This window comes from Haliaeetus albicilla, chromosome W, assembly GCF_947461875.1.
Source record: "Haliaeetus albicilla chromosome W, bHalAlb1.1, whole genome shotgun sequence".
NCBI lineage: Eukaryota > Metazoa > Chordata > Aves > Accipitriformes > Accipitridae > Haliaeetus > Haliaeetus albicilla.
The window spans coordinates 434,960-454,369 of NC_091515.1; the positions used below are offsets into that span (position 1 = coordinate 434,960).

Genomic DNA, 19,410 nt, shown 5'->3' on the forward strand with positions numbered 1-19,410 from the left:
CAGTACTGCCAATGATAATAATAAGAACATTTATTCTAAATGTAACATGATCCCCAACCGCCCAACAAATTTTGCATGTTCTGCCCATAAACATGGTATTTAAAAACAAAATTGATACATTCTGGTCATCAATGAGTGCACAAAAGTCAGATGAAAAAGATGGAACTTATAGTATGAATTTTCAGTAAGGATTAATACAGTCAAGGAGCGCACTGTATTTAGAAAGAAAGTATGTATTTAGTTGCTAGAAGATAAATTATCATTAGCTCAGTAAGGATTAAATATGGTTAAGATCAGGTAATATCCTTCTTTTAGAGCAATGCTTTCAATTCTGCTGTTTTGAACATCTGCTAATGAAACAAGTGTTCTAAAATAATAAAGTAAAAGACACATCACAATCCCAATCTGACTACACCAGTTAAAGAAACCCAGACTCTATAAAGTGATATTAAATAAAGCAGCAGAACACCTCTGGAACAGACTGCATTCAGAGTCAACTTTGTCTAGTAGAGAGAGAAGACAGTTAAGGCTGTCTTACCACACCATTGTTTACCCAGAAGAGAAAGTAAAAAGACAGATAATACTTCAGAAGCAGTTCTTTCAACAACAGCTATTACATGCATCTGTAAGCAGCAAATGTAGATACACTAAAGAACTTCTAGAACTTGTGAAAAAATTAAACTGAGAGAAAAACACTATGGTTATTGTAAACATCTGCCCAACAGCAAGAGAAAGAATGAGCAGAGACATCAGCTTCAATAACAAACTTACTGATATACTCTGTTTATCAACATTTCCATAAAAAGATACACAAATTTACTATTTATAGATTCATATGTAATATATTTCTAATAAAAAACTGGGGAAAAAATCCTGGAAGAAAAGTATCATTTTTTTAAGTATTAAATTATTTTGAAAATCTGAACAGTGTTATTCAAAAGCATATCTTGCACAATCCTATTTTAAGTAGTCTCTCTACAGCCTACCACCTTTGCAATCCTCATACTAGGGTTGTAGGACAAAATATGTAGAACTTTCTATCAATCAGATCAAAGCTGTGCATGGTTATCACGTGAAAGAGAAGCTTTTGTTTTAAAAAACATCTTTGTACCTTTTCCTGCTTGAAGAATCTACTTAGATAACATTGCAGAAGTTGCTTACCTAAATCACTTAGATTAAAAAACCACAACAGAGGCAATTCTATTCAGTTCTATCGTGTGAGGACTATCACAAAAAGGCTCCTTTCAGCTACAACTAGGTAAAACACCAATCCTTTTTAATGTTATACAGATTTATATATTCCAAGTAAAATCAATTTATGGGACACAAAAATATACCTGATAAGGGAGTCCTGCATCTCTACAGTTTCAAGTATAGATGGTGCTCCTGCTCTCTCCCACCCCAGCTGAAAACACCCCTTTGAGGATTTTCTCTCTCCACTGACTATATATCTGAAGTGTAGTAACCTAAATTTCAATGTTAGATAACTGAAGTTAGTATGACTGTGCTCTCAGTCTCAAAACATTTTTCTCTCTCATGAATGTCCTCCCTTTAGTTGCTGACCATGATGATATTAATTTGGTATCCATTACTATTTGGGATAGTCATAGGCCCATACTGGTTACTGATCTATATCTGACTAGAACTGACCTAAAAAAAGATATTATTCAGAATCAGAGAGTGTTCAAACAAAAAGAAAGAAATAGAAGTTAGCTTTGGTTTACCAAGGATAATTGAGACTGTTCAGCAACGGTGTCTGTTACGCTGCAAGATCTTAATCTTGAAGAGGGATCTCTTTGCTGGAAAAAAAAAAGAAAGATAGATGTCTTTAAGTTAAGATGTCTTAAAACACGGGGGTTTATTCAGTAATTTTACTTTTCTCCCATTTAATCCAAACCCCTAAAAAAAAATATTTATGTTGCCATGCCTTTAGTTTTAATACCTCTACAGAAACATGGCAAGCAATGAAATATCTGAATTCTCAGCATTCCATCCTGGACTGTTTCAAATTAACTGAGAAAAGGAAATTACATGGATACGCATCTTGTACTCATCTTCAGCATCCAAGTTACAATGTTTTATTGGCCTAATCTAAGAGAATAGGATAGGCCATCCCATCTGGGAAAACATACAGGAAAACTAACAGTTGTGGAAACAGCAGTAAAGGGGAAGATTAACTAGAGACATAATGGGACATGAGAATGCCATGGACCTTTCGAAAAACTATTTTCAAATATCTTTGGAAGACATTTTGGAGAACCTGGAGAGAACATAAGCAGCTTAAGGAAACTGTACAACTTCTGGCTGAATATTGGCAATGTAGTCCTTGAAATATCAATAGGCTAGAGTTAACAAATTTCTACATATGGCTTACTGCACCAGTTAACCCCTATATTCATTACTTGCACAGGGCCATGAGAGGATGCCAATCCTACACAGGGGATTATTATGTAGTTCTCGTGTCTACGACACCCTGAGTCTCTGGCTGGGAAAGCAGCAAGTTCTGCAGAACTTCCACTAGGATTACAGCCACAGTGGAAGCCTTGCTGAGCTCGTCTGTTGGCATATTAAGAAATTACCAAATTTGCATCTTAGTACATGATGCTTAGCTTATTCTTCAATAATAACATTAAGACAGCTTTAAAGTTTACTGTTTAACAAATGGCAGAGAAGTGCTCAGAAGTTTACTGGCTGGAGTTATTCCAGAAATTTCATACAAAACCAAACTAACTGCTAGAGATAGAACTCTATATTCTAATGATCATTAGGGCACCTATAAATATAAATCTCCTGTAAATAATTAGTATTTACTTGTATTTTACCAGGTGGTGGCATATACCATTTCTCTGTTGATGGAGACCCTTCCTATATATTGTAAAAAAGGGCAAATTATGATAGAAAAAAGATGTGATTTTTTTTTCCCCTACTATCATAAAAACAGAGGCAGAATGCAGCAGTATTACACCACGTCAAAATACTAACTCCAGGAATTCTGGTTTGAAATTGGTGAGGATCAGGTGAATTGCTATGAATTTCTTTGGAAAGGTCAAATAGAAAGGGCAACGCTTACGTTAAAAATCCTCTGTCCCACATGATTTTTTAAGTGTAAGTGATGGGAAAACTTAGCATAAAAGCAGGCCAATTTGTCTGGCAAGAAAAAATTTTAAGATGGATGGAAAAAAAAATCTTAGCAATTAAGCGAAGAGCATTGTTTCTTAGACAAAAATTAAGCAGATGACACTTCTCTTAAAAACAGACATTGCAATGAAAACTGTAGCTGTAATACAGCTCTTCAGGGAGTGAATGCTCCACCTTGGTTTTCACATACTTCATGGTGAAATCCACAGATGGCATGCATTATTGACAAAAATTAGGCATTAAAAAATAAATCCAAAATCAAATACTATGGATAAGACCTCAAAGTCTTAAAAAATTATTTACTTAAAAATTTACAGTATTCCTTTTAAAAAAAATGAAGTCTTAATTTTCCTCTTTGCCTTCTAGTTTTTAAACTTCTCAAGAACATCCTTCATGATCATGAATTAGAAACAAAAAAGCCCTAAAAAAAAAAGCAGATATGCTAGCATGTCTGCTTGATACTAAAACGTAATTCCTCACAAACCTCTGAGATTTATCAAAAATAAGGTGATAAAGCACAGTGGTGTCAAGTGACTGAATTCCATTCCATATGGGACATGCTCAGATTATAAAGGGACAACACCCAAGAAATAACAAGGATCAATAATTACATTTTCCACTTGCTACAGCATTGTTTTTGAGACTCACAGCCACAGAGGCTTTTTCACATCCCAAAATTACAAGGAAGACCGCTAAAGATAATTTCAGCTTTTTCTTCTTGACAACAAGATGTTTGCTATCCAATTAAAAAATGTTTCAGAAGGCACTAATGTGCCACACTAATATTCTTTATATTTAAGAAGGAACTAATGTTCTGCCTACATCAGTGAGCAACCATTGTCCTGTAGAATTAATACCCATTCTACAAGGTGTAGGCCAACATAAGACATACGTCAGTATTACAGTAATTTTGAGATATCCCTGATAGCTGGTACCAAGACATCTAGAAGGCACTAGGCATAGCATCAGCAACCTTTTCTTGTTACTCTCATGAGAAATCCCATATAACGACAAAAAAACCCCCAACAAATACTGTAGTCATGAGAGCTGGCAACAAAGCAAGCTATGTATAGAATATTTCAGTTGGAAGTGACCTACAAAGATCATCTAGTCCAACTGCCTGACCACTTCAGGACCAACCAGTATTCAGTAAAATACAGTATTCCTACATATTCAATAAAATCAATCAAATAGCATTTCACTTCAAATGCATTTTCTCACAGTTTTTCTGTGTGGTTTGACTGAGGTTTTAAGTTCCCTGTAGAGAAACAAGCCCTGGGTAATTCTTAAACTTATTATTTTGCATAATTGGTACCTCATCTTTAATCAAAGAGTAACTAGCATAACCTTTTTTTGGATATTAATGGTACGAGTATGAATGCACTAATAAACAAGAAAATGACCTAGCCTATTTATAACCACTCACATGGGCACCCTTATGTACCACTGAAAGATAACGAAGCAAAACCATGAAGCAAACTATTTGAAAGACATATCAGAAACTCCAACTCTTACTTGAAAACGTCAGTCCTAAGAGCACATTCTGTTAAAAGATCAGTGTTTACAAAAGAAAAAAAGAAAAAAAGATGTAATTCGTGCTTCTGTGTTACACTAATGTGAAAGGATTTGTCTGACAAATGTGTTGACCAGCAAGTCTGAAGTGTTTTCTGGCATTACATAGATAGATGAGGAGAGTGACAAAATACTTTAACACACAAACAATCACTCCTCAACTATCTGTTGGCAATTTAGCCATGTTGCAGATGAACTATATATGGATGTAGAGACATTGGAGCCGTCTCTGTGTAAAACAAAGGTCAGGCTGGATATACTAGGCATGCTGTTGGGGAAATGCAACTGTAAGGGCTTCTAGTTTCAGCCTACAACCTGGAGATCTGAGCCAGCTTTATGTAAAGCCAGTTTAGAGCTGGTAGGTTTGGGACAAACCCTGGAACCAAGCTTCCTCCATGTAAAGTCACGAAGTTGATCTCACAAGCCTTCGGGAATCTGGATCAAGAGGAAATGTCACGTGGACATACCTGAGCACATGGATTATAGCTTGTGTTCAGCTGGAAGTGCCAAACATTTCCTGCCTACCTGGCTCAATCCAAATGAAGCTCTTGGATGTCTCTGTACTGTGCCTGTCGGCCTCCAAATTGGGAGGATTCATTACCCCAGGGTAAGCACTGTTCATTCACATGGAAGCAGCTCAGACTCAAGTGCTGGATCAGGCCAGTAAGCTCTCACAGAGGCCAGAGCTGTTGGAAGCACAGTTTAGAGACATGAGCTGCCTTGACAAATATGCTGGGGCTACACACTAAATACTGCTGACCCACTCACTCTGTATGCAGACTTCTGGGTGCCTCAGCAAGGCATCTTAAGAGTAATTTCACTGTCTGGTTTTTCCTGTTACTTTAAGCACCCCAACACTCTTACACTGGATAATGCACAGTAACAGAGATTTTAAATGCTTTGACAATTTCTTACTTTGCAAGTGTGGCCTGAGGATAATTTTTATTGCACTGATAAGAAAGATGCTATTACTTAATAGCTCATAAAAGAGCTAGTTTGTATAGGAATATAATTATTGAATTATTTTGATTAAGATAACCTTGCAGCTATACAATTTATTTATTATTGTTAGTGTAAAAAAAAATATAGGCCCTGATCTTGCCACTGAAACAATCTGATTAACCTCCTGCCCTCCAAGTGAAGGTCTACTAAAATCTGCAGTTATCTACAAAAGCACAAGTGACTCTTTATGCAGATGGTTAGCCATCAAAACTATGATTTGCTAACTAACCCCTAGATAACATTCAAATCATTATAAGACACCTATTGCATAGGCTCTTCGTGAAAAACTTGCACCTAATCAAGATTCTATTTAATCAGAACAAGAGTAAATACAATTTCTTATCTCTTGAATTGCAAAGATACCCTGATGGCATCTACCAATAATAATAAAAAAAAAAAAGAATCTATCACAGCACGATGTTCTGTTTAATACTTACAATTGTTTTCTTAATCAAAGACACATAAGACATTCCCCCACTTCCAAATGTATTATCCTTAATTTTTATGGTACCATCAGTCTGACAAAGTAATTGGTAACACAAATATAGAGAACATTTTTTTGGTTTTACCTCAAGTAAGCTCTTATGGTGAGAGACAAATTTTTTCCAGACTAACCATTTACAAACTTGTGGAGGATTTCACCAGAACAACCTACTTCCAATTCTAATCCTTTGTTTGTCTTACAATAGTTGATCCAGTAAACTATGAGGGCTTTATAAAATCCTAATATAAGAAAGCACATGCTTTAATTTTAACATGTATAGTTAAAATACTGAACTTAAGAAAAATTACCATGTCGTAAAATGGATGATGATAGCTTGATACTCTCTAGTATTACCTATTTTGTTTCACTAAACGTATAACAGTAGCAGAGTCAGAAGTTAAACTCACACAAAAGAAAACATTAAACGTAAACTGAGGAATTCTGTTGTTCAAGGCAGTTTGCTTTATGGTGAAATTATGATGCATTTTTTGGAAGATAATTTTTGGAAGGTAATTTTTACTTCATGCTCAGATTATGACTATGATTATGTATGATTCAGATTATGTTAAATTAACAGACGATTACAGTAATAGTTTTATATGGAAAGAGCAGCATGTCACGTACAATCAAAGAACTGAGTTGTTCCCCATTGGAATCAGGAGTGACCTGAAGTCTTCTGCTCAGTTCCTCGGATAGCTCCTGAGGACTGGTACGGGATACTGGAGATGCAGGAGGGGGTGGCAAGGACAAGCTTAAGGAATCTCCACTTGCACTTGCCTCCTCTGAAATGGTTTCCCAAGGCTAACAGAAGAGAAAAAACTATGTTAAGGATTTATAAAGACAGACCGAGTTTTCTGTCCCTTTGCCTTCTATGTGACCACCTCATTATGACAAACACAGGTGTGATAATCAGCCTTAATCTTTAACAAAATAAACCAGTCCCTAGAACAAACGTTCTACTCTGTGTAAAGTAGTCACACAGGGGAAAATGATTTTCACACTGGCTTCAGAACGGTCTTCATGTTGATGATGACACAGTGCTTTATGATTCAACACAGAAAATGATGTAGATGAAAAGATGCATGAAGAAGAACTCCCATTAAATAAATTCCATTTGAAATTTTGTTCAAAATGTAACTAATTTTGCACTCTTACTAAAAACTTTTAAGAAACAACTGTTAATTTTAATTTAGAATAAAATGCATAATAGAAAGTACTCATTAGAATCTGCAAATCAAATACTAACAGGCGATGACTGCAACAATAGTTTAAGCATTTATTTGTTGCTCTGATAACATTTAGTGACCCAAAACTAGCTTTCACAAAGAATTTTGTCTGTGATTCACATAATAAAATACTCCTTAAAGTTGAATGGGATTAGATTTGCACAAACTCTCACTTAGGCCTACAAATATCTACCAAATTTAATTTATTTAGTCTAGCTATAAAGTAAACAAACACTCACCCTGATTAATAAGATTAATAAGAATTCTAACTAAAATAAAGTATTTGGGGGAAAAAAAACAATAGCTGCTCTTTCCTCTAAATCAAGAAACTAAAGAAAATTGAACTACATGGCAGTTCTGGCCAGTATTTTTCCCTTCTTTTCACAACTTATTCCAGTGTTATTCAAAGCACAGTATTGAAAGTGTTTCTATTAACATATATATAACAAGCAGTGCTTGGAATTATAAATGTTTCTCCCAACATTTGCATAGTATTTAATATTGTGCCTACATTATCAGGCACTCACAAATGCATCGGACCTTGAAAGTATAGCTCTGTTTAGGATTTTTATTGTGTCACGGGTGTTTTACTAAGGCAATTTCCACAAACACCACGTAAAAACACGACTATTTATGTTGTACAGTAATTAGCTTACAAATGAGAAACACATCAGCTTGAAGTTTAGTCAACTTCTTAAACCCAAGACCTTTACATACCTCAGGAATGTCTCCACTCTCCATAGGTTCTGGTTCCAAATCCTCACTAATGTGTCTCCGAGAGCGGAACCGCCTATGGGCTGCTTCTTGGTTTATTTGTCTGATATTGTTATCTGAATCAGATCCCACATCACTGGATAGTAGGGAAATAAAAGCATGTGAAGGAGAAAATAACAAGAAAATAATGAATGTTAAACTAAAACACTTTTGTCCATTGCTTCCAAAACCTCATTAGTGCTTTTGTTTATAAAAATCATTATTCTTCCATGTCAGACTTCATAAACAGAAGATGGCTTAATCCCTCAGTCCAAAGTAAATAAAACTGCACTTCACAACTGTCATAGAATCATAGAATACCAGGTTGGAAGGGACCTCAAGGATCATCTGGTCCAACCTTTTTCGGCAAAAGCACAGCCTAGACAAGATGGCCCAGCACCCTGTCCAGCCCAAACTTAAAAGCATCCAATGCTGGGGAATCCACGACTTCCCTGGGGAGATTATTCCAATGGCTGATTGTTCTCACTGTGAAAAGTTCTCCTTGTGTCCAGTCAGAGCATCCCCAGAATTAACTTGTACTTGTCATATAACAGTGGAAATTAACGTTCTTTATACATCACAGTTGGCTGAGCAGAAATGGAAGTCCACACTCAAATATACTAACCCATCATTACTCATTCTTTCCTGTGATGACCAGAATCATTCCTGACACAGGGATTTTACCTTTGCCCCTGTCTTTATGTCAATTACTGTTTTCCTTTTTGTGATAGCCAAAGCAAATGCAAGCTGTTGCGGTATGGATAACTTTTTGAACTGGCTGCACCCACTAGCTTGGCTCACACCGGCAGTGGTGGAAATGGAAAATACCCCAGTTCCCTTGATGGAGACCTGCCTGGCTTGTCAATGAGAGACAAGTGGGAGACAAAAGTTTGTGAGAACTGGGACTTCTCAATGTGCACAACTAGGTATAAATCTCTATTTCAGTACTGAATGGGCACATGTTAGAAGGCAGTATTGTATTTGAACCTCTCCTTCAGGATGAGGGACTGTAACCTTGAAAGATGGTTATGTTCAGGAAAAACTTCTTTATGCAATCATTTTATCATTGCACATTTTAAAGAACTATGAGAAATGAGCTACTGTCATGTTCCAACTGCAGACATGGACTGTGCAGCAGTCAATGATTTTCCTTGATGACCAACTTAGTGTCTGAGTTACTGGCCTGAAAGTGAGAGGTTATGTATCCTACTTTCAACCTCATCAGACCTTCTGCTCCTAGTGGTTTCATAAATTCATAGATTTTAAAGGGTAAACAGCATCATTTTAAAGTCTTCACTCTTCACCAAGACTGGTGTCATGCATAAAGTTTATCAGTAGTAATTATGCATTTGTCTCCAAACTACCTGTGATGATACCTAGCTAAAAGCGAATCCCTGAGGCCTTCATTTTATACACCCATCTGATGATGACGCTTTCTAGTGTTGATTACTTTTTGGTACCTGCCAAACATTTCTGAATCCATGTACTCTTTACTTCATTTAGGATAATCAAATTAAAAGGAGGTTCTAAATAAAATAATTTATAAAACCTGCTTTTTTATAGACACTTATTGACCATTGCCAATCATAAATTATAGCAGTTGATGAGATTTACTTGACAAAATACACATTGCTTAGTAAATAGCTCAAATAGTTCAATAGTAAATAGTTCAAAACATACAGAACAAAATTTAATTCAATTCTAACTACAGTAAACGCATCATACAAGAACAAAGAGTGCCTTAAATAAGAACAACAAACATTTGCATAATTTACCTATGACTATGAATATTCAAGAAAGAATAACCATTAGTGTTGTAATAAGCAATAGTGGAAGAATAGTTGCTACATAAAAATAATGCAAGATGTTTAACTAATACATGATTTCAGTATAACTCTTAATATTGTAAATTATACATACTTTTCAAAATGTAATCTTGCCACAGCTTTGTAAATCTAATTGTAAGAAATATATAATGAAGGCTTGAACAGGAACTCCACATTGGTACAACCAGTGTACATAGGTAATGCAGTTTATACACTGAATAACAATCAGGATCTCCTCAAGTTAATCAGTTTAACTTAATTAAAACTCAAGAGTTGACATTTTTTTTTCCTTACCTTTTCAACATTCTCTATAGAAGCAAGTAATTTATTCCTGTTAAATTACTTACAGAAAAATTCCACATCTGTCTCCCAATACTCTAAGGTATGTTCTTAATGCACTGACTTCCCTCCCACTCCTTCAGATTTCCTAGAATTTCCCAGAATACCTATGTGTATATGTGATTTGCTGGGGGTAGGGAAGTCTCTTTCATTTAAAAAAAAAAAAAAAAAAAAAAAAAGAAGATGTTTCCTTTTTAACTGAAGATATCCAGACTTTCGTTCTCAATTTACTAGCACATCTGTGAAAATTTTTCCATTAATATAGTTTCAGGAGGTACGTAGCACAGAACCAAAATCATGATTAATCTGTTACTGAAAAGAATAGTGTGCCTTTATAAACTCCTTAGTAAAAGTCTTGCTTAAAGACTTTTTCCAGCCTTAAATTTGTAAATTTAAAATGATCATGTTGGAAAAAATCACTACCCTTATTGATAATTTTGCACACATCCACAAAACATTGCACTGCATTGCCACTTACATTAAACTTGGTCGATGCCACTGAGTAGTCCTGTTGTTATGGTTGACATAGTAAGTCCGCCCCAGGTTGTCCACCTTTTCTTCCCATCCAGGAGGCAGCGGAGGAGGTGGTAACTCCTCCTGACGTTGAGATGCGGAGTCATTGGGATCAACCACATCCCATCCATGCTTCAGAATGAAGAAAAAAAAATTTGTTAAAATTTTAAAGTTCAAGTTAAAGGGAAGTTATTTAATTGTTTCTTACATTAGCCTATAGGTGCAGATTCTGAAAGTTTTCCAAAGAGAAGTTCAAAATTACTTGAATGTAAACCATATAGAAATAGAATAAAATCTGTGGTTACAGTGTGCACCTCATTTCAATGACAAAAAAACTAAAATCCCATCAGTGTATTACAACAGGGATTCCCAAATGTATTTGGGTGGTTGCTTGTTCTAGTGGTGGCTAGGTGCAGATTCCCAGCGAAGAAGTCAAAGAGATCTGGCTGCTAACTTTTGAACTCAGAGATGTATGCCTTGGGATGAGAGACCTCATTCTCAAGTTACAGATGACTGTTACACGCTATTAGTAAGTAAGGCAAACTTGGGCTGACATTCACTTTGTCAGCCATAATTGCAGCTAATTCTTAAAATAGATGATGGCTGATAAGAGTGCTGTGAAGTCTTTAAACCTGCTGTGCTTGCATGAGCTTTATTCTCTGCAAAGTCAACGCTGCTGAGGAAATAAAGAAAAATGTTATAACACCTATTTCGAAATGGCCTCTGAAGACGAGGTACCTAATATAGACCATTATGCCTATAAATTAATTGCATAGACTCTCTGAATTCTTCTACTTGGCACAACTTCCACTTCTACTTGCTCACAAACTGAGACAGACAAACTTTAGAATTCACTATGGCAGCTGAAATCCTTTGAAATACTTGAAATGGTTGAGAAAACAGTTATGGTTTAAAAAAAAAAAAAAAGCTGGAGCAGGGGGAAAGAGTAAGCTGCTACTAACACTGCTACCAGGGTTTTATTTTTCAAGGTGCAACTTTTTCTACAATTGTACTTCAATCTCTAATAACTTGAATGCTTCCACAAGCATTAAGCCTTACCTCAGATTCATCCCTTTGATCATTGTTTTCTTCTTCTTGGCCACCATTTTTAGGCAAATAAGCCATCTTCAGTCTCAAGAAACCCTTTACACGAGATTTGTGGCTAGAAGACAAGGAGGTACATTTCATTCAACAACCCTTAAATAGTTGCAAATAACAAACCTTAAAGTAAGAAATGTTTTAAAATACAAAGGTCCTCCCCCTCACCTTCTTGGTCTGAGAAGGAAATCCTTAAATGTGTATGGCCTTTCCATGGTTGGGTCTTCAGTCTATAAGCATTTAAGAAAATGGCAAATTAAAGGGCTTTCCCACAAGTACAGAGACATATAAAGAACGTTCACGTCACAGATGCAGTAGAAACGCTAGAGAAGATGTTTACATGACAAAGTTAGAGCAGGCAGACCTCTAGACCAGTGTGTTACGGCTCGCTGTTAATACCCAGCTGCAGCAGCACTCCACTAGATGTCACTAGATATACCAGTGATGGGCTGAACCATCATCTGTAAGCGATCCCAACCTTCACAACTTGGAAAAAGGTGGAAAAGACCAACTAAACAGACCCCTTCCAACTTCTTCCAGTCATCCAACAGCAGTGTCAGAAAAGGCTGCATCTATTTCGAAGCAGTATTTTTTTCTGCACATTAGAAAGCAATGAAATAAAACTCCTCCTGAGTTGGCTTTCATTTTTTATTTCAAAGCAGTTGAGGCTTTCAAAAATAATTAAGACTTTGAAATCGTTCACGACATACATAAGTAATATTATCAAGCTGACAGATTACATCTTCCAATTTCCATTTAATTGTAAGTTTCATAAAGCCTTAAATCTTGCAAACTTTCTAGTACATGAGAGTTTCAGCTTTCTTATAAAATAAGTTACATTCTTCATGTCTGCGAGAACACAGATGCTATAGGTAGAAAACTAGGAATTTAAAAATGACAAGGTAAATGAGAGAACCAGAAATTTGTATACATACTTCATCTGTTGATTGTTTGGGGTACTTTATTCTAACCGATCGTACGATTTGGGCTGACAAAATTGGAAGCATGAACTGTGTTACACTGAAAGAGTAAGCACATTATCATACACATTCTGGCAAAACTACAGATCTTGTACCTCAGATTAACACCAAACTTTCTCAAAATGAGCACAAAGTTAGTGGGTACTCCTCAGAATGTTTTGCCTATCTTTCATCCACTAAAAAAAAATTATAGTATATCTGTAAATCCCTTCCCAGCCTTAGCCCTACAAATAGGAATACTTCTCGAGTCCAATTCTTTAACTAAACCTTTCTAAACGCAGAATAATCTAACTCCCAGACTATTCTTCATTAAATGCTTTGTTGTCTGTTCTATTTCAAAGTCAATAAATAAGAATTTAAAAATCAATCCTAACTCATTATCTCAGATATTATATCAAATACCATACAGACTTTCTTTCCACTGCCTGAACTCTTATTCTGCAAGGCATTTCCTGCCTTGAGTGTCCACTTAATCTGTGAGAGACAGACTTCCCATTTTTTTCAGAGACAGTAGATTTTAACCAAATCAACAGGACATCAAAGCATGCATGATTAAGAAGTACTGCTTTCTAGTACTCAACTGTAAGTAACATACATAAAATAAGAAGCTGTATATTTTAACCAAATTTTGTAGATAGTAATTAGATAGTATTAGAGAAAACAGGATTTTGACAAACAAATCAGCAGCACAGCTAGAATGAGAAAGCAAACATTTGTTAATAAGTACACCACGATGTCTCTTACTAAGGTACTGGAAGGATGAATGAGGAAAATATTGATTAGAACATGAAGATATACAGTATGTTTCCCTGAGCATCAAATCAGTACACACACCTTAATAAGCATGTAACTAATAAGCAACTAACTAATTATAACAGAGTATGAGAACACACCCACAGGCAGGTAGGTAAGCACCCTGTGGAGACACTGCTACATTACAGCTATTGAAAGAAGGACTGTTCTGAGATACATATTGTGAATGTTCCCAGAGGAAATTCTGGGGGAAAAAAGTGGCCTCTGGAACTGAAGACATTTTCTGCGATGATGGGGAGTGAGGAAGGATTTTGTACAGGCATCACATTCACTTTCTAGTGAGCCTAAAAGGCAATGGGAAGTTCTAGACTGCAGAATTTCATCATTTTAGCATAACGGATTTTATTCATCAACGGCAGTTAAGTAGCTGATGCAGGAAATTTTACAATCTTGGATTTTCTATGTAAAGGCAGTAGAAGACTTTAAAACAACTTGAAAAAGTTTAGCATTCCACTCAAATATGAGCTAGAAAGAGATATGCACACTCATATTCTATGTAAGTCCCCAGTGAGAGGACAGGAGAGTTATTCTCTTCCTACAGAATATGGAAGGAAAACAAAAAGCTGCTAATTCCTCAAAACTGCTCACAGGAAGTGTGTGCCGTGTCTACAGCTCTACCTCAAATCTTGCCGATGATTTTTAGTTATTAAAAATAACGTTTACTAAAAAGGAACTTCAAAATACTACCTGACTGCAAAATAGGCATGCACTAACATGTCCCTCATCATTTTATATTTCATAGTACATTGTCTGCAGGACACATGTAGCTTAACACTGAAGGACTTTTTCTACAGTTATGTACAGGCTATGTAGATAATGTCTGTGCATATGGATACACGTAAATGGAAATATACACACAAGTACAGATAAAGTAATACTACACAATACAGCTCATATGAGAATGGAATGATCCATTTTTCATCAGAATACATTTCTGATCATTCCATCATATTTTTCAGCTGCTATAGCTTATAAGCCAACAACAGTGTTATGACTTAAGATCAACCACAACAGACACATCTAAATAAGCATCACTGTCAAAGTCTACAAGGCCATTGTCCTCCTACAATAATATTCATCAATAGCAAGAAGTCAAATTCAGGCACAAATGGCAATAGTCACACTAAAATTGACACCTTATTTTGATGTAAACATTTTCAATAACTTCCACCATTCCCATGTTCCCTCGTTCAAATACAAAAAAACTCCTCCAAGTTCATGGAAGTGAGTAATATTAACATGTACAACATTTTAAAAATATTATCTACATCCAGACAATGTTAGTCATCCAAAACATTACATAATATCAGAAAACACTTACACTGAGCATAAAACAATCACTGTATACATATATGCATATGTAGAATTTACTAGAAAACTTAATGAAGTATAAAGTTTATTTTTTACTATTTACAAAGATGATGAAAAACAACTGCAGTGTTTCATACTTTTTGTGCCCTGTGACATTCTAACTTCAGTTCTTCTGTCAGTGATTAAATTCAGCTTTGAAGCATAGGGTAAAGTACAATATGAATACAAGAAGACAAAAGAAATGCTTTTTTGGTGTAAAAATTTTCTGCAAAGTTCACTTTGGATTTTTGTCTACTAAGAGGAGAAGAAAACAAAAAAAAAAAAAGAAAAAAAAAAGAAAGACCATACAGCAATATTGAAAAACTGAAACTCACACAAATCGACCCATGAGATAAAGAACTCATTTTCACTTATCTTTGAAAATAATTTTAAATGAGGCTTTTACAGCATGGGGTGGTAGTACTATAGGCATATACCTAGCATTGTGTAAAGTAAGTTTTCTAAGCAACGTATAGACTTTATCTGCTGTGGGTATAAACTGAGGTTAACTTCAAGCTTCATACAATTTGAGCGTCACATGGACCCTCTTTGTTCTACCACTTCGCCTTTCTTGATGGCAGGCTCTGTGTAAAATAATTCCTCATGAAATACCCAACATCACACACGTAATTTCAAAAAAATCTTAATTTTTAGTTATTTGTCTTTTTCCCTACAGCATCCCTACAGAATCTCCAACCTAGCACAGTGTCTTCAGCCTTTTCAGCAGTTTCCAATAGAAACAGATTTGATGTGGGCCCATCAACCAAAAGCAGAGGCACAGACATTTCCCTTAGAATTTTTCAGTGAAAAAGTCTGACAGTGAAAGCTTGAATGCACTGGAGTCAGTAACAATTCTGCCACTGTCTTTATTGGATTATGATTACATTTAGGATAGTATTCACTAGTCTCTGAATGTTGAGCATCCTTCTGTGGACATATTATATGCAGTGTCTACAAAAACCTGAAGATGGAGTTTCACATCATAATTTACAGCCAGCCAGCGCTATGTCAATTCTATGCTCATAGAATTAGAGGAGGAGAACCCCACCCTTGATTATATAGTAAACAGAAATTCCACTTAATTTATTCTGTAATTTTGCTTGCTGTGTGAAGACAATGTAGAATCTTGGCTGCTAGGAAGAAAACAGACAACTGGAGCTTTATAGAATTCTGGAACAAGCTCTACTCTTAGAATCCCTCCATTTATTAAGAAACAAAAACAAATAGAGAAAACATTACCACCCTCAAATCAAACACCTCAAACATTTGATTGTTGACAATAAAATGATTCAAACTCTGTGTCAATTACTTTTATTTATTTGCTATTAGAACTCTTACTGAAAAGAAGAAAAGAATTCAATTCAAAGAATTCAATTTTAGCTAAAATAATGAATACACCACATTGTACTTGCAGCCTTTGGTTTTCCAGGCATTTGCTGAAGCAAATCTGCTAAAATGAAGCTTAATTGGGCTTATCTATACCACCTTTTTCTTTGCACAGAAGGTTTCTCTGACCACAGATGTGCGTCCCTTTCCATGCATATCTGATGCAAACTAGCAGTGTGTTACCTCTATGTCACCACTACCAACAATAATGCAAGTCACTAATTGAAGTCATGGGTACATCTTTCAGAAGCAGTGCCGACTTTAAGAGTCTCCCCTCTGGTGATTATTCCTGCACCAAGGCCAGTACAGCTGTTTGCATGGCCATTTCATAAACTGGACAAAGGAAACAGTCCGAGTTAAAAAATAAACCACCCAAAACTAACTAGTTATGAATAACGCAGATCTAGTTCACCTCTTGTATCATGTGAGCATTAGACCCAGGATAATTAAGCAGGCAACAAGAGGGTGTGAATAAATGGCAGGGGACTGCCCAAGCGAACACCACTGCTTACAGAAACGCGCACTGAACTACATACCCAGAAGACAGCAACATCAGTTCCTAGAAAACCTGGATTTGCATCCGCAGTACGTCTACTGAGAATGTAACCTCTCCTAGTCAGAGTTCATAACATGCGAGGAAAAGCAACCAGCCAGGCACACGCTGGCACAACACAGTGGTGTGGCAGCTCTCAGCTGATGCGCTCTAGTCATCTCAGGGCTCACCTCTACATGTAACAGAGACGCCAGACATGAAGTTGTCATATCTCAGTAACTATCACTTTACCTATCTGTATAAAACAAACCGAGGTACCCATACAATGGTATGTTTGGTGTTTCAGAGAACTTCTGTAAATGAATGACACTGAAAACAGGCATTAACCTAAATATTTAAACTCTAACTTAAAAAAAAAAATAAGAAAACCCTCCAAGTATCAGTTTTTCTAAGTTACTTCATTCCTATTTCTTTGCATGTAATGTATTTAAGCTGTTTAAAATTGGGAAACATCCAAAACACATACTTTCCTATCACACAGGAAAGGCAATAGGCACCTCACATCTCTTAAAGAAAAAAAAATCTATTTATACATGTATAGACATTAAAAGTTATCTGTATGCACATTAAAAGCTATAATGTATGCTTGGGCAATATCACAGCTTGTATAATTATTAGTATCAATAACATCTAATGTCAATGTCTAATGAATGTTGTTGTATGTACTGTAGCACTGATGAATTTCTCACTACTTCCATTATTACTTAGGTGTCCTACTTTCAATCAGTAATAAAACCAATAATTTTACAAATTTGCTACAAAGATCAGTAATTTTATAACATTTTCAGAAGAACTGAATTTTTGTAACTTCTTAAGACCCCATCATGCTGGTTCAGCAGTTTCTCTGTTTTCAGTCTGTGGCTATTGGCTTTACAAGATTTGAAGTAGTATCAATATGTGCTATTCCCTTTTCCAGACAGAACTACTATCCCATAACCTTAACAGCATACCATTTAGACAGAAAATCAGACAGATAAATCGGACTCCCAAAATGTGTTTTTTTCATTGTTTTAACAAAAGTTCTGGAGTAAATGGAGTTTGCTAAGGGAGAACACAACTGTGTCAACCGTAAGGGAAATTCATGAAAAGGAAAAAGCCAGAAGATTAATAGGACAATAATCACCAACAGTAAAGTAAGAAACAACCAGTCTATTGGTCACATGTCATTCATGAATTGTCTCAGACCAGACAAGGATTTTAAGAAATAATCAGGATGAGAAGCGGATCCTGGATGTTGAGAAAATTAACAGATACCAGAGAACAACTGTCTTCCTTGTCCCTGCAAAGGGAACCATTTCTCCCAATTCCTGTGCACAGCGGGGCTTTGTTGTCCACAACATTTTTGTTTAAGCCTCTAATAATACTATGCTGGGAATGCTTGCTTTAAGAAAATTTAACTGTACTACTTATGGAAATAAATTCTACATCACATCACGGTTTTTCACATCTGGTGATGACAAAAAAGAGCACACTGAAACAAAAGCACTGCTTACCGGAAGGTGACTAAGTGGCACATCCACTTGACCCAGGAAGTCGTCTCTAGTCTGTCAAATAGAAAGAAAAGGCAAAAAAAGGAGTAATTTTACATCAGAAAAGCAAACATTGATAAACATCAATCCAGTCAATGAAGCAAAAATAAAGATGGTTGAGTACCATTATTTTAGCAATTACTGGTTTCTATCCCTTTATTGTTGCACATTATCTGTTGTTATAATTTATCTATTTCAGCAGAGCATTTTCTGTGGCAGTTCAAACCAGCTTCTTAGTCCACAGTGTGTATGTTAAGTACTGATGAAATTTTATTTCCTCTGACAGCCCATGCATAATTCAAAGCACAAAGTAATAGTCTATTCTTTCTGTGAATTAGTCTCCACACGCATTAAAAAGTAGAGTGAAATTACTATTCACCATGTCATTGAAATGTTCACGCCAAACCTTGGTGACTTTTTCTTTTTTTTCTTTTTTTTTTTTTTTTTAAGGAAAACCTCATATGCACACCTGACAGGGAAGGGAGGGGAACCCAACATCCAAACAGCAAAGGTAGAACTGCATGAATTGTAAATGTTTTTCCCCGAAATAAAAACTTGTTTTCTCACTTTACCAAACAGAAACTAAAGTATTGGAACTTTTTGTTTGTTTTAAAGAATGCTGTTCCATTAATTCAGAATGCTTACTTTGTGAGGAACAATTACACACCCTTATAACCAGCCTTTTGAGTAATCCTGTATTTCCCACTTGAAGATTTGACTGTTCATGCCCTGCTTCAAGTTAAGCACGTGGATGTGGCTATGCCAACATTTGGGCCGCACAGTGCCATCAAAAATTCACTTGTGCACACTTATGCCCATATATAAGTGATAAACACTACTTTCCTGCA

The 19,410-nt window shown here is 35.8% G+C and overlaps 1 protein-coding gene across 8 annotated transcripts in view; it reads right to left on the minus strand.

Moving 5' to 3' along the window:
• The window catches only part of NEDD4L (NEDD4 like E3 ubiquitin protein ligase), a 193,911-nt gene that overhangs the window by 45,406 nt on the left and 129,095 nt on the right, over positions 1–19,410 (minus strand). For all 8 annotated transcript variants that reach the window (XM_069775421.1, XM_069775423.1, XM_069775422.1 and 5 more), the window contains 7 exons: positions 18,527–18,577; positions 12,120–12,181; positions 11,913–12,015; positions 10,819–10,985; positions 8,140–8,272; positions 6,821–6,997; positions 1,725–1,799 (listed from right to left, as the gene is read on the minus strand). In XM_069775421.1, the coding sequence (XP_069631522.1) occupies positions 1,725–1,799; positions 6,821–6,997; positions 8,140–8,272; positions 10,819–10,985; positions 11,913–12,015; positions 12,120–12,181; positions 18,527–18,577 (768 nt within the window). The remainder of the gene's footprint in view (positions 1–1,724; positions 1,800–6,820; positions 6,998–8,139; positions 8,273–10,818; positions 10,986–11,912; positions 12,016–12,119; positions 12,182–18,526; positions 18,578–19,410) is intronic.